Source organism: Triturus cristatus, chromosome 2_2 (genome assembly GCF_964204655.1).
Source record: "Triturus cristatus chromosome 2_2, aTriCri1.1, whole genome shotgun sequence".
Lineage (NCBI taxonomy): Eukaryota > Metazoa > Chordata > Amphibia > Caudata > Salamandridae > Triturus > Triturus cristatus.
In genome coordinates, this window is record NC_140582.1 from 428,786,189 (window position 1) to 428,805,113 (window position 18,925).

Below are 18,925 nucleotides of genomic sequence, written 5' to 3' on the forward strand. Positions count from 1 at the left end.
GAAAGCATTCGATCGGGTTCACCGGCCCTCCCTGCGAGCGGTGCTGGAGGCCATAGGGCTAGGGCCTCATTTTCATCGATGGATCTTGGCCAGTTCCACAGAACGAAAAACACTTGTCCACTTCAGCAGCACTATTTCTCCGGCGTTCCTAATATCGAGAGGCACACGACAGGGGTGCTCCCTCTCAACACTTCTGTTTGCGCTCTACGTGGCGCCGCTAGCGGAGCTTATTAGGAGACACCCCTTTATTGAGGGGGGTGGCTGGGCAGACAGGCGCTCTATGCAGATGAAGTGCTGCTTGCGGTCACTAAACCACGTTAGTCGCTGCCCCAGCTGCTGGGAGAGCTGGCGGCATTCGGGGAGGTTTTGGGGTTCAAGATGAATGCCACTAAATCTCAGGCACTCAACCTCACCATCTCACAGGATGAGCAGGCACAACTGGCCAACATGATTTCCTTTACATGGGTCAAGCAGGGAATCCGATATCTAGGTGTCCAGCTCCTCTCCACGATTGAGGGACCACTATGGCACAATTACTCCACACTACTTGCTACGGTGAACGCACTTACTCAATCCTGGCACGGGGGCCCATCTCCTAGTCGGGTCAAATAGCAGGCATGAAAATGTCCATTCTGCAGAAGATTTTATATTTAATACAGACGGTCCCACTACAGCCACCCCTCTCTGTGATGAAGTTACAATCCATACTGTAGTCCTTTATATGGCACGGCAAGAAAGCCAGGATGGCAAAGGAGCACGTATACCTCCCGGTAGCGAAGGGTGAGTTAGGTATACCCCATCTTACTCGTTACTATCAAGCAGCGCAATTGCGATTCTTGGTGGAATGGCAAAGGCCCCCCTACGAAGAAGCTCTGGTGCTTTGAGGACCAAGCGGTAACCTGCATATATATTTGGAAGGTACCCTGGCTACCGCACAGGAATCGCCCCCCGGGGGTAATACATTTCTCCAGTAGTAAGGGCCGCAGTTGAGACGTGGGATAGAGTGTGTCTATAAGGGTCTCCCCACTCCGGTCTCTCCACTTACACCTATCATAGGAAATACAGATGTCCCACCTGAAATGTGTGAGCTCACGTACTTCTGATGGCAAGAGGCCAATTGCAAACGCATTGGGGATCTCTTTGATGAACGGGGACTATTGGACTTCCCTAACCTCCAAGAAGATTTTGGACACCCAGACTCTGTGCGGTGGCGGTACATAGCAGTCCGCCACTTGCTGACAGTCGGCGGTGTGACCTCATGCAGGGAGGGTTCTCACATTATTTGAACGCTGGCTCTCGTCTCAGAAAGATGATCGCAGCCGGTTGTCAGACATCTATACTTAAACACTTCCGAAAGCCCCCTGCGCTCCCCAGCCAGGGCAAGGTGGGAGGCCGAATGTGAACGCAATTTCACAGATAAGGAGTGGGCGGACATTCTGCATTGGGCTCGCACGTCGGCAAGCAGCGCGGCCAGAAGGGAGACACTCCTTAAGCTAGTTCATTATTGGTACTTCACATCTACCCACTTAGCTAAATGGGGGGGGGGGGGTTATTTCGGCACACAATCACACCTGTTGTGGCATTGCCGCCAAACTTCACCGTTATTGGTCAGAGGTGCTTGCAGACATTGACCAAATGTTTGATACTGAGCTACATTTTGTTAGGGCTCCCTAAAGTACTCACATACCCATTACGTTCATTTAAGGAGAGGGCTATTACACTTGCCCTATGCGCAGCGAAGCAGGTCCTGTTATCAAAATGGGGAACCAACGCCTCTCCTACACACCTAGAATGGACACACAAACTCTGGGACCTACTGGGTATGAAGACGCTCACAGCAATCGCAAGCCAATCCCTACATAAATTTGAGAAGACTTGGGGACCATGTCTAAAAATGTTATCTAGCACTTTTCAGGAACTCACCTGCCCCATCTATCTGCACATTACGGCAAGTGTGCAACCAGACACCTCAACTGATACATAGTGGGTTCAGGGACAGATTATTCAATTTCCATTTCACGTGGGTATGGAATGCACTGTTTCATTGACTTTTTGCTATCTTTCGTTAAAAGTAAGTTACCCCCGCCCACCCTTGTTCTTCACCGGCCACTGGATGTAGGTGAACAATTTGCATACAATTGATAGAACCCTAAAATAGAAGCTTTTGTTACTTCAATTTATAACTTTTGGAATATATGATTTAAATATCTCCCCCCTCAGGTCGAATGGTTTGCTGTAGAATTCAACGTTTTTTTTGCCAGCCCAAAAACACTGAAAACGAGACACAAAGGGAGAAAGAGACTAGAGTTGGTGTGTGATGCAGTTCGCTTTAAGTACAGTATAACTGGAAACAAACATTGATGTCACAAAATGTAAGAATCATGGTAGAGTAATTAGAAAATCATTGATCTTTCACACTTCAAGCAGATTCATGCCAGTTCAAACAGAAAATTAAGCATAGCATAACTGATTTTACAATTTAACTGATATATAACAGTTGGAAAAAAAAAAAAAAGATCGATCATCTAAAATGCCCATGAACAGCAAGTTAAATATAATTCGAAATGAAAATAAAAAAAATATAGGCTTAAAAAAAAGGAGAGAGCAGACATTCAATTAGAAACAAGAGTTTTGAAATACAGAAATAGTTGGGAATTGCTCCATCTTTCAACCTTAAATAAACACAGCCAAGCAAAGCTATCCAATTAGTAAAAAAGTGAGCCCAAAATATGGCAAAAACACCATAATTTACATCACTGAAACAAGCACTGTTAAGCCTGAATTAGAACACATGTTTCACAGATGTTAACATATCGCGGTGCTAACAAATATGGTTTATGTAGAACTTGGAAGAAAAAGGTTAATATAAGGGACTGGATAACCTCTGTGTTTAACCTTCAACTGCTAAATAAATATGACAAAATCATTCATGAGATATAAGAGCTGAAAGGAGCCTGGAAGCAAAAAAGTACTTATCTATCAGAGAAAACGTGGAACTAGTTCCACTGTGGTCTGCTAACCCAACTGGGTTTCAGATCTGGTAATCAGTACAACAAAAAGCACCGGTTGTGAGCCAACTTGGGATCAACCTAGGATGCATTTTAGAAGCAACTCAAACTACCATGTAACAATGCCATAATTACTGCTGTAATGTACGTAAATACAGAAAATGCCAATGAAAAGTTTTTTTTTAAAAACCTCAAACCACCATGCTGTGCTTCAGGAAACACAATGCAGCAAAAATGGGGAAAATACATAAAAGAGGCGCCTACAGAGATGGACTCAACTTGAGGGACGAGGAGGATAGCGGCTGCTACATCCAACATTAATATCGGAACAGCGAAAATGTCCGCTAGAACTCGCCATTTCGGTGCTTTTTCGTCTCATACACTTTAATACCTGCAAAGCTATTATTATATACCACTACATCTGCATAAAATGGGGACGCTTCCACATGTACAATGCCAGAGCTGCAGTGCAAATCCTTGCAATTTTTACTACATAGTGTGGGACTGCATACGTATTAATAGATACTATATAGGCAATAGTTACTTGAATACGAATGGTACCCATTAAACGTACACCACAAACTGTACTCTTGGGGACAGCAGATGAAGAAGCCGATTGTCGATAGAATCAGATAGGTCTAGGCTTTTTATCTGAAGACTATACCATCTATACCGGTGTGGGTGTATGATAGAAATTTTGTGGCTGCCTGACTATATATGAGATAACATGGGACCCTTGGATCAGGTTGTACCAGCTAGGTTAGCAAAGTACTCATGTTTAATATGAAGGAATGGGGGAGCGCCAATGTGCAAGGGACTACCTCTTGCTAGCTGAGCTTCTGCCCCGATATGAATATATGGCTATATCCTGGCAGAACCAATAATTGAAATTACCTTTAATGCAACCTGTCGAGAGCCTGATTGTCTGGGGTCCCTCCGACAGACCGCTACACATTGCCCCTGTAGCCTTTTCTGCTTTATGGCCCGCAGTAAACTCTTCCAGCAGGGCATGCCTGACTGTGGCACTGCATGACCCATGCTGGAGGCAGCGCTGATCCAGGAGGTGGGGGACCCCTGCTGAGCCGTCAGAGAGGGGGCCGGGGGCCCACAGAGTGCTAGGCGGTGAAGACTTGAGACACCTATACGTGGGCTTTGTGACCCACCGAACTGAGAACGACCTTGCAAGACCGTCGGCCCAAGATGGCGCTGCCCTGGCTGTTCTAAACCGGAGGCGGGAGCACAAAGAGGAGGGAGGTGTTGCCTAACTGAGGACAAGGTGGAGGTAATGGCCGGAGCCACAGGCTTTTGGCGCAATTGTTGAGCTGGACTAGGATGACTGGAGCTTCCCAGCCTGGGGGGAGATGCAGGCCCAATCCAAGATGTGGTCATGCGGATCGGCCCCTACAGAAGAGTGCCTGACAGGCGGATTGGGGAGGCCGGGCGAGCAGCCCTGAAGCGGGTGGACCGCCCGCTGGTTCCTGGGGCGGCGAGGCCCCCCCCCCCCCCCCCCCCACTATGACCACTGCAGCACTGACCCGCCAGGGAGGCCTGCTGTGGGGCCCCCAGAGAAGAGACCTACTATGTAAAATACTGAAGAGGTGAGCTGACTTAGACTGAAGGGGCCTAGTGGCAGGAACCCTGAAGCTGGCTGTAGACTGCTTCTAACACGTATGTGGAATGACCCACCCCCCACTGAAGTAAATACTGGTACCCTATAGGGAAGCCTGTGGACTGGACTATGATGAACTGATTCTATGAGCAGAGGATCCGGAGTGGTAATGCACGGAGAAATGCGAAACTGACCACTCTATACCTGCGCTAAATAGACCCTTTCCGTCCACGTGGCAAATAAATGCACTACAAATAGGCCTGGTCAGCTACAGTGCTGTGGTGGGACCGGCGGTGCTCAGGGATGGTGAAGGATAAACCCCAGAGTGGTATGGAGGCCAACAAGATGATATCCTTGAGGCCATTCGAGATTCCCACATGGCCTGGGATGCCAAGATAGACAGTATGGCAATGGAAATTAATCATTAACGTCTAGATCCCCGTAAAGTTGCTGAGAGAGTTACAAATACGGAGGAGGAGGTTGTATAGCTCAGTGGAAATGTACAGATGCTGCGCGATACAGTACCGTCCCTCCAGGCAAAGGCGATCCGAATGGAGGACAGCGTGATAGATGCAGAGGGGCGACCGAGGAGGAATAACTTGCGGTTTCTTGGACTTCTGGAGAAGGCGCAGGCTTAAAAAAAATTCTACTCTCAATTGTGAGTAAAATGTTATCAGGTCGAGCAATTTTTATCAACAACTAGTCCCATCTGGCGAATAAGCTTAGGCTGGAAAGGAACAGGTGTTCTGTTCATTCAGAGAGTGAATGAACAATAAAGATGCCATTAAATGTTGTTTTTATCTGGACACATTTGCGGTCTGTTCGAGGAAAGAGGTCAAATGTCAGTTTGTCTTTTAACTAATTGCTGCTTGGAAATTAGGTTTTTTTTCCCTCTCTTACTAGAGTTGGAAGTTTATGACAAGTGAGCCGTCTGAAGATGTCAGTTATTTTTCTGTTACACATAACATGTAAATAAATAGCCTGTAAATTAATATTACTAATATTTCAAAATAGATCAGGAATTACAAAAGCAATTTTTTTTGTAATTAAGAAGTGTGATGCAAACAAAGTTAAATAGGAGCAAATCAAACCAGATCATTTTACTTGGTGATGTGCAAAGGACACATATTTGCAGAAACTATGTCCAAACATTGTTTGTACACTAAATAGTTTTATCAGTAAAGTTGCATGTCAGTGGGAAAGTTTGTGGCCATTTCAATGTAAAATCTGCTGATTATAAATGACAGTGTGCTAGCACTTCATGCTTTAGTTATATATTTATTAAATGTGACAGTTTTTAAACATGAATTGAGAATCATTCCCGCCCACAGCTGAACTGTTCCTGGAAGACTGGTTAGTGACTGCTCTCGGCAATGTCGGTCTCTCTAAATACTTCTCAATTGAGAGGGCTCACCGTGCTCTGGGCCCACCCCATCGCCACAAAGCACCTCCTAGCGCGCAGATAGCACAAATATTTCAATTATAGAGACAGGGAAATAATCTTGCAATGTGTCCGGGCCCTTGGCCCGGCCTCGATATGAAGATCATCCTATCCAAATTTACCCTGCTATTTCCGGCAAGACTCAAGGTGGAGCATGATGGTAAGATCCGGTGGCAATGGAATGGATGGACTCCTTGGGAGACTAAAGCAGAGCCAGCAATGGAGTGAACAATGGAGGAAGAATAGACAACGGAGACGATATAGGGGATCTCCCTAGAAGAGGGCAGTCACACAAGAGAATCAAACCATGGGTGCCATCTTAGTTGACGCTGATGGCACCCTTAGAGCAGAGATAGACCAGATAGCAGTAGAGAATCCGCTTTGTCTGTTACTGAAAACTCCGATGGTTGGGACCCTGGAGATTGACAGTCAAGGTGGCTGGGAAGTGGCACTTATGCTTCTATTGGCACAATGCTGGTTCCGCCACTGTAGCTACCATAGGACAGTCCAGCCACCACACTTGGGCACATTGCTGAGCCGAGCCCCATCCAAAATCCCACGCCCCCCAGACTCGCAAGGCGGCTTTGCTGGACTGGTCAAATTGTTTTACTAGTGACATTGCTGGGTTCAGTGGGGTTTGCAGGAGTGGGTGGGGGGGTTTTTCCCTCTAGGGCAGGGTTTATTGTCCTTAAGCTTATTGTATAGCAATAAGAGATTGTCTCCCCCTGCCCATAGGCAGTAGCTGCCAAAGTAGACTTGTTCTACTTCTAGAATTATGGGGTTGATTGTTTGCGAGGGAGGGGATAGCTTCGGTACTGTTCACTATAGGCACCTCGTCCCAGTGCCCATGATTACCCGCCTTTTTGGTCACTATAACATGAAGGGTGAAAGACATGTATATATTTCTGACATGGAATATCCGTGGAGTGAAAAAATTATGCTAAACGCAATCGAGTTTCGTCATACTTGCGAAGATATGGAGTTCATAGTGCATTCCTTCAGGAAACTCATCTGTGGGGGGATTGTTTTAAACATGTACAGAAAAGATGTCGTGGTCAGATTTTTGCGACATCTTACTCAGATCATGCAAGAGGTACACTAATATGGGTGGCGCCGGGAGTCCCTTTTAAGCCAACGATGACTTGTTTTGATACAGAATACCGGTATGTGCTGGTAGATGGTACACTCTATGCACATAGTTTATGCTTACTGAATATAAATGACCCGTACACCGATGACGGAGACCTTTTGGGTTCGGTACTCAACATACACACCTCACTTATGAGGTGGAATTTCTAATGGCAGGCAATTATAACTGAGTATTGAATAGCGCAATGGATAGACACCCTCCCCGACTGAACACTAAACCCAAGGCGGTGGAGGCCCTGCGACAGGCCCAGAGTTGCCTAGACTTGATAGACATCTGGAGCCAGCACAATCCACAGAAATATGCATATTCGTGTCAAACCCAGGCGACAGATACAGTCTCTTACACTATTTCTTTGTACAAGCAACAGCTACCCACAGAGTTACAGGCGCCCAATATTTGCCCCGTTACTTGTCGGACCACTCCCGATTATCTATAGTACATAGACTACACAAACCAAGTCCTAGAATCCCACTATGGAGGTTAAATACAGATGCACTTACTGACCTAATCTTTATCCCAGGAGTTGACACACTACTTTGGGACAAACTGGGAGTCCGCGAATAGTGGGGCTTCAGAATGGGCTGCCATGAAGGTGGTGCTCAGGAGGGTATGCATGTCGGGACAGATAGTGTAAGAAGAACCCAGGAAGAAGATTAGGCAGACAAGAAAGCAAACTGGCAGCCATGGAGGTGGCAATCCCCGTGACAGACAGTGCCAGCCTCCAGAATTGGAATGCCAAGCGACAGTAAGTTGAAGAGCTGTGGGATAGACTAGACAAGTATGTCAGGAACATGAGCTAGAGGCGTTGGTATCCAGCACCTACTGACACGACTGATTGGGTTTGAAAACCAACCTCAATCTATCCTGGAGATACGTGACAGGGGAGGTGACTTAGTATTTACCCAGCAGGAGATCAATGCCGTTCCACCCCCCTCCGCCCAATCTGGGAGCAGTCTATAAAGAGCCACCGGACACCATGGGCACCCGAGTGATATCGGAATACCTGAGCGGGATCTTCCTCCTCCGTCTTGCATCGGGGGCACAGGAGACCCTCAGGTGCCCCGAGAAGTAGGTCGGAACTGATGGGCACAATGAAAGACTTAAAAACAGCTAAGACGCCTGGAACCGACAGCTTCCCAGACAAATATTACAGACAGTTTGCTGACCTATTGGCAGATAGGCTATTGGAGGTTCTTGCAGAAGCCTGGGAGAGGAAAATCAGGGAAAGGCCCAGCATTGACAGGTTTATATAGACTCCTGTCTATGTCAAATGTAGACTTCAAGCTCCTCAGCCATTTACTGGCGAATAGACTCCTGTCATTTCTCCCCCAGCTCATTCATGAAGATCAGTCGGGATTTATACCACATAGAAACACCCTCAGAAATATCCATATACTGGCTCATGTCATGCAGTCATTAGAACTGACAAAAGATGAACGTGCCCTGGCATTTCTTGACAGAGCAGGTCTTCGACTCCATAATTTGGGAACACATCTGGCAGGTACTTCATAAAGGGGCTTGGGCTCCCGATTTATAGATACAGGGAACCATTGGCTAGTCGCCTGAGACAGGGGCTTGAGGGATGGGGCATTAGGATAGGTGAAACTGAGCATGTGGTCTCTTTATATGCAGACAATGCCCTAATATACCAGAGGTGGCCGGCAGTTTCTGTCCTGATGTTATTGGGTGAGCTGGTGTGGTTTGGTGAGGCCTCGGGACTCCAGATCATTAACCCAAAATCCTGGATGTTCCCACAGGGTGGACGTGGTGGAATCATGTAGTACGAGCTCCACCAGGTTGAGCTACCCTGGATGATACAGTGTCCAATATCTAAGAATGTTTATAATGCGTGAGGAGGACCGTTTTTACTACCTGAACATGGGACAGATCGTAGCAGGACTACGTAACTCCATCCGATTCTGGATATTTAAAGAGTTGGACCCACTCATGGTGAAGTTACTGTGGAACAATAACCGATGCAGGGTGGGACTTGAAACAATGCACCAGACTTGTGAACAGGCCTTTGAAAAACAAAGGATGTTACCATAGCACTGAAGTGTCCGTTAATCTCTCTATGAGAAGGTACCCTTTGCTAAGCGTAAGAAAGAGACCTACATTATGATAATAATCATGCCCACAATATCCTCAGACACCTCCCTGCTTAGGTATTTTCATTATAAGTTACAAAGATAAAGCACAGTTCTCAATTCTTTAGTTGTTCACAAGTAGTACTTAAGGAGTGCCTCAATTAGAATATTTATAAAACCTCTCCTACTTAATCCTAGTGGAGGAATCTTGGTGCTGTCCATCTTGACGATATGACAAATGCCTGTACAAGTAGACAGGATAGTTTTACATAAGCATTTGCAATGCAATCGGTCTCGCCTTTGGAACCTTATATGTATTTAGCTATGCAGTACATTAGCCTGGGCGCTGAAACATCTACTGTTCTTTAACAAGGAGGAAAAGTAAGCACCATACTGCTTGACATGTCAGGTATGGAAACACATGGATAGAAATACTGCCTTTCAGCAGGAAATGGCATAGCCCAAAGCTCTGTTTTTAATATAAAATCAGGGCCATCAGTGGTTATATCACTGAAAATTCAAGATTTAAAAAAAATATTATCGTCTACGGGTGCTCGTGGAAGACAATTTCTATGGACTGGAATATAGAGAATGCTAAAGTGATTCTGGTATTTTACTGACCTCTGCTGGTCGTTTTCTATCGAGGCAGTTGAACAGAAAAAAAAAGTCCCTAAGCGGAAGCAGACAAGTCCTAGGGCTGATCTCCAGAGCCCACAAAGTACATACACAAGTATACACTAAAGTATATACAAGAGGTCTTGAATGCTCGACCTAAAACATACACATAAGTAAATACTAAAGTATATACAAGAGGTCTTGAATGCTTGACCTAAACAGGGGGGTGGGATGAGGGGGCAGGGCACGGTTCCCTAAAGAAGCTTAAGTGTACATTTGAATGGGTACGTTTATAGCCTTGCTAATGGTTTCAGGAGAGTATTTTTCTATTACTTATAGGGCAGTAAAAGTCAAAGGCACTCAAGTCTGAATATCAGTTTCTTAGTACGGTAAGTGCGGAAATGTACTAGCTTAAATTAATTTTTTTAACACAAAATAAATACGGATAAATACAGTCTGAAACGTCTACAACAAAAAAACAGCATGAAACTGGGATGCCTACATTTAATAAAGGTACGTGTTTTCTAAAGATATAGACGTCTGGTGCACTGCTTCTACGAAAATCACTAGGTTTATAATATTAAGAATCTTTTCCGACACATGCTGAGCTGTTCTGCTAAAATGATTATTTACAAGGAGTGAAACTGAGTGGCGTCCAACTAAGGCCCAGCATGGTTAGATATTTACAGCATTTTAGTACATTCAATAAATATGTGGGTACTATTTAAAGTAATTGTATTTAAATTTACATTAGGCGGGGATCCTGAATATCTGGCAATAATTGACCTCGCTCGAACTATGTTCAACACCTGTACTGTAGACCGTTACCACTCTTTAACTAACACACTGTAGCACTAGCTAGGCGACTTGCATAGTCTTGAAAGCAAGACCACAATTCTCTGAAACCTGAGCGATGTAATTGAAATCAAAGTTGCTTGCCATCCTAAAGTCATGCCGGAGTTAAAGAAGAACAGCAGGAGGAGTGTGCAGATAAAAACCAGGATATGCCAGATAAAGTGACATGTGGGTTTTTTCAGCAATACCAAATAGCAGGTAGTAATCAGACGAAATTGCCCCCCTCATCAACATGTTTATACTTTCTTTGCCCAGTGAAACTAGCATGAGAAGAATAGCGGTCCTGGACCATAAGCTTGTGAATATACTCAAAGCCAGTTTAAAATGTTTTTGTCAAGTGTATGTCCAGCCTCAGCGGCATCCTGTCACAGCATAAAATTCCATGAACCATTTAATCAGGACTAAATGGTGGAGAACAAATTACCTTTCTGTTGCTTCCTGAAACATGAAAGACTGCTAAACACAGGGTATTCCATGTTTTAAGAGGCAGAAAGGGCCTATGCTATCTTGTGCTGCTTACAAAAATGAACTTCGTTTATACTCCCATGTGCAGATCAAGGAGGACAAGTTGTTACATACATAGGACACGTGTCCTTATTTTTTTAAAAAATTGACACGGTATAACTAGTTTCACAGAATACATAGAGAGTAATGGCAGAGATCACTATTCAATGTAGGATAAAGTGATGGTGTCTAGGTGAAACTCCTGAACCCTGATAATCATCCAACGAGATGAGAAATGTATCCTTATTCCTCCCTCAAACGGGACTTGGTACAGACCACTCAATAGACCACTACATGCCGGATATCCGTTTAGAGATTTGATCTGCAACACATTAATAAAACAGTAGCGTTAATATGTTTATAGGAGAGAAATATCGCAATGGATTCCGTTGTCTCCGGGTAGAACGTTGGCTGTGTCTGGTGGATTAATACGTGCACGGTCGTGGCTGGCCTATGTTCAACCTCATGGTTACCGGTTCAAATCCCGACGGGTACATCAATCCTTCTGAGGTCGTTAAAATGAGTGCAGTTGTGTAACAAACATCTGTTATTCAGCACCAAGGTTGGGTGAACATGCGCTTTACAAATACACGTTGTGCTATGCAACTTTAGTAGCCTCCGTTTACATAGCAAGTCTGGCTCCTTCTTTTGCTCCTCCAATACATTTCTGAACAAGTCTGAATTGTTAAACTTTAAATTATCTAACTGACAATAATATCTGACATAAAATGAACTCCGACTCCCACACAAGCTGGTCTTTATGTTCCTTTCTAGAACTCAAAGCACAACGTATAATAGCGCCCTTACATTTCGTCGGGTACTGAAAAAAATGGTATAACGAGGGTAACAGAAGTTGTGAAAGCAGTTCACTGGGAACATGCAGTTGTGTAGGAGAAGGTGTTACTTATTAGGAAAGGCATCTTTTGGAGCAAAAGGCCACCCCAATACGCATTCATTGGTTAAATATACAATCTAAACGGTTATGTATATAAAAAATTACAGTAAGCGGTTTTAAGTCGCACTGGTGGGTATGGGCGGTTTATCTTTAATGTAATTTAATTTTGCCCCTGCACTATGCTTTTTAGGTCTCGCCTAGCACAGCGTGCATGCGCTGCTCTAGGAGAGAGCCTCTTGGAATCACTTCAGGCTTCCAAGAGACTTATCCGCGTGGGTCTGCCTCCTCCCACACATCCCATTGGCCTTTGCATGTGGCTTTCAATAATGAAAGCACGCAAATGGCCAAAGAAGGGTGCATGTCCCGTCTTTCCTCAAAACTTTCATTCCCATGGCCTAGGGAGCGAGCAGCAGTGTGCATTGTGCCAGCTGCATTCCTCCCTGATAGTTATCTTGTCTTCCTCTCCGCGCCCATTTGCAGGGCAGACAATTAGCGCCTCGTCACTAGAAGGCTCCTCTTGTGTTGCTATCTTTTGATCTTCGACCATAGAGTCTGCAACCTGATCCTCTCTGCCCCTTCCTTGTTTGGCTTCTCACGTTCCGTCTGCCCTTTTGTTATTCACGCTCTTCATCTGCCCCAGTCCTCTCGCAGGGACTTTACTGTAGCTTGTGCCGCCACCATTCGCTCCTCTGCCCTGTCACAGCTCAGGTGTTATATCCGCGACAATTCTTTATAGGCTGCACCTTTTTATCAGTGATGCCTATTTCACCTCTGGTTTTCAACACTCGGTGCCGCTTGCACCTCGTTAAACCAGCTGCGGGGTGAGTTCACTGTCTATGACCTGAGAATCGTGAAACATTTTGCGCCGCTTTAAGTTTTTGAAACCATATCCTGTGCAAGGAATGTGCACGCCACAAGTACTACTTTTAATGTAAAATTATGTTTAGTTAGCCTAGAAAAAGTAATGTTGAGCAAACTTATGTAGGGCTGTGGCAGACAAAAATAACACAATTAACTTTATTTACATAGCCCTGTCTACCATTTTTGTTTGGTATCTAGGCACTGATATGTACATTACTACCCAACTCAATGTTGCTCATTTTATCGACCTCTGAAGGATGAAGGACTGAATTTGGAGCCTGTTATTATTTTGAGATTTGTATAGCGCCAGCTAGACCAGAAGGTATCAGAGCGCTCTACATGTTATATGATAAAGTTTTTATCTCTACAGAGTTTGCATTAGTTCACTTAGCTCTTTCACTAGCTTCCAAGCGGAGAAACAAATCAGCTAGCTCTACAAACGTGCCGCGTATAATTATGCTAGTGTCTCCAGGTACTTCTGAATGAATAGTCTGTTCTGTAGCACTCTCAGAAGGGCCCAGCTCACTCCAGAAACAATACGAGATTTGTGAACTTTCCTTTCAAAAAACGCCTCAATTGCTACTTTGGTCAAATTGCTGGAAATCCTGCACCTCTTTTTCGAAATAATCCCGAACCAGTGCAGGGGCGCAGCTACTCGAAGTGCAGCAGGTACAGGGGCACCAGGAGCCCGAGGGGCAGACTACATCCAACTACGGCGAATTGTTTTTTTTTTCTATATAACTTCCGCACTATGGGATGGGGGCTGGCTTTTTTTTTTCACTTGCATGAGGGCCCATGGCACCCTTGCTAGGCCGCGGAATCATTGGTGACCCTGGCTTCACGTTATAGTTTCAAGGAGGAGCGTAGATCATTCTCTTGGTGACTGACTTCTCACATAGTTAAATGAAGAGGTATTGGACTCACTGCTACCTTGTAGGTATGGTTTATCCTGGGCTCTTTTGTGATTACAAACAACTTGAGCCATGTGCACAGACAGCACCTACAGTATACAGAGGGCACCCAGGTCTAGGGATAAGTCAGATCTCAAGGTAATTGCTTATGTTCCATCGGGGGATTTTCAGCTCATGTCTCTTAGGAACACCAGGTCTATTACTCTAAAGAATAAATTGTGTGTCATAAGAAAGCACATCTTGTGATACTAGTACCCGAGTCATTACTTTGTCATTCTTACACGTTACCACTGTCTGGGCAAAGGTTTCACCGCATTATTACCAGCCAGAAATTTAAGTGGAATTTTCCATTTGTACATGCATGAAATATGATGGAAAAAAGGTTTTGATATAAATAGATTTAGAAAGGCATCCTCCTGGTGGGAGTGGAGGTGCAAGGGGTGCTGCTTTTCTGTATTGTGCAAAAGTACAATGCAGGCTTCCCCGGAATATCCACAGCAGACCAGCTGGCAGGGCCATGTGGCATTTTCAAAACAATTTGAAAGTTCATATTTAAAAATAACCTCAAGGGGACCTAGTGCCACCCGGGCCTGGATCGTATTTTGCAATACGCTTTGTATTTGCTGGTCTTTTTGCACATAATTTTTTGAAACTTTTTCTCACTTGTATAAATCAATGCAAGAATGCACAGTCCCCTCAATTAAAAAACTAGCATTGTCATAGCCAATAGGTCTCGCTTTTGGGACCTTATAAGTATTTAGTTATGCAGCACAATATCCTTGGTGCAACATCAACTGTTGCATGGCTAAACACTTATAAGGTCGCAAAGGTGAGTCCTATTGGCTATGCCAATGCTTGTTTTGTTGGAGTTGTATATAGAGCGAACTCGACCATACGGTATCAGAGCGCTTTACATGAGCATAAATTGTATTACAGATGGACACATTCTTTTTGTTAGGCAATGGGGATATTAAGCGATTTGCCCAGGATCACAGGATGCTTGCGCCTCCGCCAAACTCGAACCTGGTTGGTTACCCAACTTTAATGTCGGCCGCTCTAGCCACATCCTCTCCTTGACCTACAATGTAATTTTACCATTGCCAACTACAATTAATGAGCTCGGAGCCTACAGTAGTCCTCTCTGTGCTACCGCCTAAGAGGTAGGGCAGCCCGCCTTTCAATATCCTCTGCAGCCTCTCGCGCCGGTGGTATAGTCTGCAACACGCAAGCGCATCACCTGGCCCCGCCCCTCTTACGCCTGCACTTCCGTGTTTACAACTAGAACAGAACTATCGCCTTCCCTCCAATTCCATCCGCGTTGTCGTCGGCGCCACCTGCCAATCACGGTGTCCTGTAGACGCCCCTACCCGCCCATTCGCTGAACCCGCTACCTTTAATAGGCTGCCGCGACTTCGTTCGAAAACGTGATCGGCAAGTGGATTGGCCACCACGTAACGTCAATCCGAAAAAAATATAATAAAAAAAATAATTTAATAAACGCCGTACCCTGTAGACCCATTTGGATATATTCTGAGAGATACAGAATAGGCGGAGTGAGACTAGGGCGCCCGCTCTTGCACAGTTCCGTTTTTTCAGAGGCTTTCGATGCGCCGTTAGACGGATCACTGCCTCGAAAGAGCGAGCGCCCCACTTTACCACCTCGGTCCGCTACACTTGTAGTTTAGTTTTGCGTTTAAATGAAAACCTCGTACAGTATCACACAAGAGCGAGCGGGCTAAACAACACAAGCACTTGATGAGGCACTTCAAATGGTTAAGACGTGTGTCCCAACAGTCACCTTAACTACCCCAGGCTACTGATACTGCGAGGGGGAGGGCCCGAAGCTGCGTGTGCGGGCTCCAGGAAGACAACAAGCCCCAGGCGTTCGCGCACACGAGCACTTCCTGGTTGCATAGCCTCATACGGATGGAGTCCTCTTGCTCGGACCGGGGCTTTAAGTTCAGTGCATAAAGAACATCCCCGGCTTCCAGAGGTAGCCTACGATAAGACACCCCTGCCTTTCCCCGTTCTTTACCGTGTCACGTCAGGAACAGCGGCTAAGCCTGTTCCTGCAGAAACACTTCCTGATTGGGCTCATGCATTGAAGGCGTGCATTGAGCTGGCTGCAGGAGCCCCAGGCTGCAAGTTCCAGCCCCGCGACACTCTCCCGTTCCATGCATAAACACTCCTTACCGGCGCGGATGAGCAGATCCAACTGGTTGGTGGGTCCCCCGTGCAGCGAGGCCGCCATGTTGATCGTGCAGGAGCCGCTGCCGCGGGTCACATGGGGCTGTCTGTGGGGTGGGGGCGCCTAGGCCCGCGGTGTCATACCGTTATACCGTAACGTCCTGCAGAGCGGGATCCAGCCAGGTGAGCTTCGGTCTACGGCAGTCCGCGAGCCAGCAGCGGCGGAGTCTGAGCACTTCCTGGCACAGCAGCAGCTGCAGAGCGACGCTTCCGCCTCCCAGACAGGAAGTGCCGAGCCGCTGCCCGGAGCACGCCGCGCACACACCCCCTCCCCGCCAGCAGCGGATGCACAGAGCACATCAAGTCAGACCGCTTACACTCCACCAGGTAACAAGCAGCACACGCCACCGCGGAGATGCAGCTTGTGGTAAGGAATGACCGCACGGCTGGAGCCGCGCCGGGACACGAACAAGGCCTTTTTCTGTTCTCATATGGACAACGGCACCTGTGCCAGTCGCAGTGTGCAGGATGGACTCAACACGGCATTTCACACGTGCGTTCACCCAACCTTCAACATGACGCGTGCCCTTCCTGACAGTAACTGCACACACTTTATTTATGTACTTACCTTTACTATTACGCGCACGCGTTAAATTACTGTAGGTCTCGTTTTAAGTATAGGACTAGTAAACATAAATAAACCCCGCGCTTAAGCTTTCCCTACTCCCTAGTCATGGTTGGTCCCTTTTTAACCATCTATAACACGCTACCGACTTACTCCACTGTACAACAATTAATTTTCATCCACTGCTTCGTCTGCCAACACCATAACATAGATAATACCTTCTCAATCCGTTTGTGAAATAGATCTTCGATAAGTCACTTACGCTTTTGATTATTTTTTGGATATTATTATTTAGATGGTTTATATAAGCATGAACTAGTATCTTAACGACTCCTAAGCGATGACTAATTTATATAAAAATAAATCGGAAAGGTAACTTATTTCATGCCGTTTGGCCATGGCACTGTAAGCATTACATAATTGTACCTTTAGGATTAAGTTATTCCCCCCAAATAACGCAATTCGATTAGAAATCCATGCCACCGTTGACTATTTTTTTTAATTTTATTTGGTTTATTTTTCATGTGCATCGCTTCTTTACCCAGCCAGTGACAACGAGAATGAAAGATTCGCTCCTAGTTTTTATGTTTTTTTGTTCAAATCTGTTTATTGATTTTTACTCCAGGTTACAAGAAGCGTTATTTGGCCACGGGGGTGCACTTCGAGGCGGGCAAGGTACTCGGGTGGGTAACCTACACCAGCATATACTCATAACCTGAACAAAGCCAAATGCAAGCCCAAGTCCGTACTTCCCATATGCAGTCTGGATGCTTAACAAGCTCCTCCCGCTTACACTCTTAACCTTGAGTTTACATGGGACATAGATCGCATACCTAAATGCTGCCATATAAAATGCTCCTAACAATCCTCATGGTGCGCCCTCTGACGGACATATTCAATTACCCGGTGTGTGGAATTTTCTAACTTTTTTTGATTATAGTCCTATTATTTTAGTTTAAAACAAGTTTTGGTATGCCCTTCATTCCCTGCAATTAAACCATGTGGATTATAAACAAATTTTGCCATACATTGTATTAAAATGGGCATTTCATTTCCAAGTATTTTGGACAACAACTTCTAAGTATGTTCAATAATCTACCGTTTTCCATATTCTTTGAAAAAACTTTTTATTAAACAAGTTGAAAACCTGTTTTCCTAGCCTTAATCTTGTTCCTAAGCATTACCATAATTATTACACCGGCCCTGACGCCCCTTACAGCCCCGTGAAAGTGTGGGATTTATCACACCTGATCTATTCTCACATCATAGGGATCGGCTGTGATAGCCAATTACGATGGGTGACCTTAAATTGCGGCATAACATACATATTTTGGAGTTAACCGCACCAAAATCTGCATGCCCTGTTATTTACCTGGCATTCTCCCTTTAGTACGTAACAGCAGGGTTGACCTAACAGCATTTTTTCCCTGGCGAAAAGCAAAACGGGAGGGTTTGAGAGTGCGTATTTGTGAGAAAGTGCCCTCTTTCTTGCATGGTATGCCCCCACTTTTTGCTAAATTGCTGAATGTACTTTGACTGAGTGTACCCTGGACTCCTGCCAATCAGGTGCCCAGGGCCTATGTTCCTTCCTTAAAACACACAAACTCCAAATTGGCAAACCCTGGCCACATGTCAGCCCCTAGTAAATGGTACCCTAGGTACCCAGGGCCTTGTGACCAGGGAAGACCCCTAAGGGCTGCAGCACTCATTGTGCCACCCTTAGGGGCCCTGTACCCTTACACACACACACACACACTGCCTTTGCAGGCCGAGTGTCTGGGTGCAGGACAAAATGAAGAGTCGACATGGCACACATCTCTGTGTGCCATGCCCAACACCCACACTGCCAAGGCATATGTCAGTCACCCCTCTGGCTGGGTGCCTTATGCCCATGGTGTGGGCACAGGAGCAGGAGCCCTGTGTCCCTACAGAACCCAGGTCCATTCCCGGGCACTGCAAGTGCAGTGCTGCCATTTAAGAGTACATGGTGCTGAGAGCTCGTCAAACACGAGCTCCACAGCACCATAATGGCAACACTAAAGACTGGGAAGTTTGGTATCAAACTTCTCAGCACATTAAACCCACACTGATGCCAGTGTGAGATTTAATGTACCAAGCACCCCAGAGGGCATCTTAGAGATGCCCTCCTACAACTAACCTACAATCCACGTCTGCTC

At 45.6% G+C, this 18,925-nt stretch overlaps 1 protein-coding gene across 9 annotated transcripts in view; it reads right to left on the reverse strand.

The window, feature by feature from the left end:
* Window positions 1–18,925, reverse strand: part of ELF2 (E74 like ETS transcription factor 2) — a 593,917-nt gene that overhangs the window by 107,244 nt on the left and 467,748 nt on the right. The window contains exon 1 of one of the 9 annotated variants that reach the window (XM_085641520.1): window positions 16,130–16,544. The exons of the other annotated variants lie outside the window; for them this stretch is intronic. Coding sequence (XP_085497646.1) covers window positions 16,130–16,187 — 58 coding nt within the window. The 5' untranslated portion in view covers window positions 16,188–16,544. Of the gene's footprint in view, window positions 1–16,129; window positions 16,545–18,925 lie in introns of those variants that run through there. 9 annotated transcript variants of the gene reach the window in all.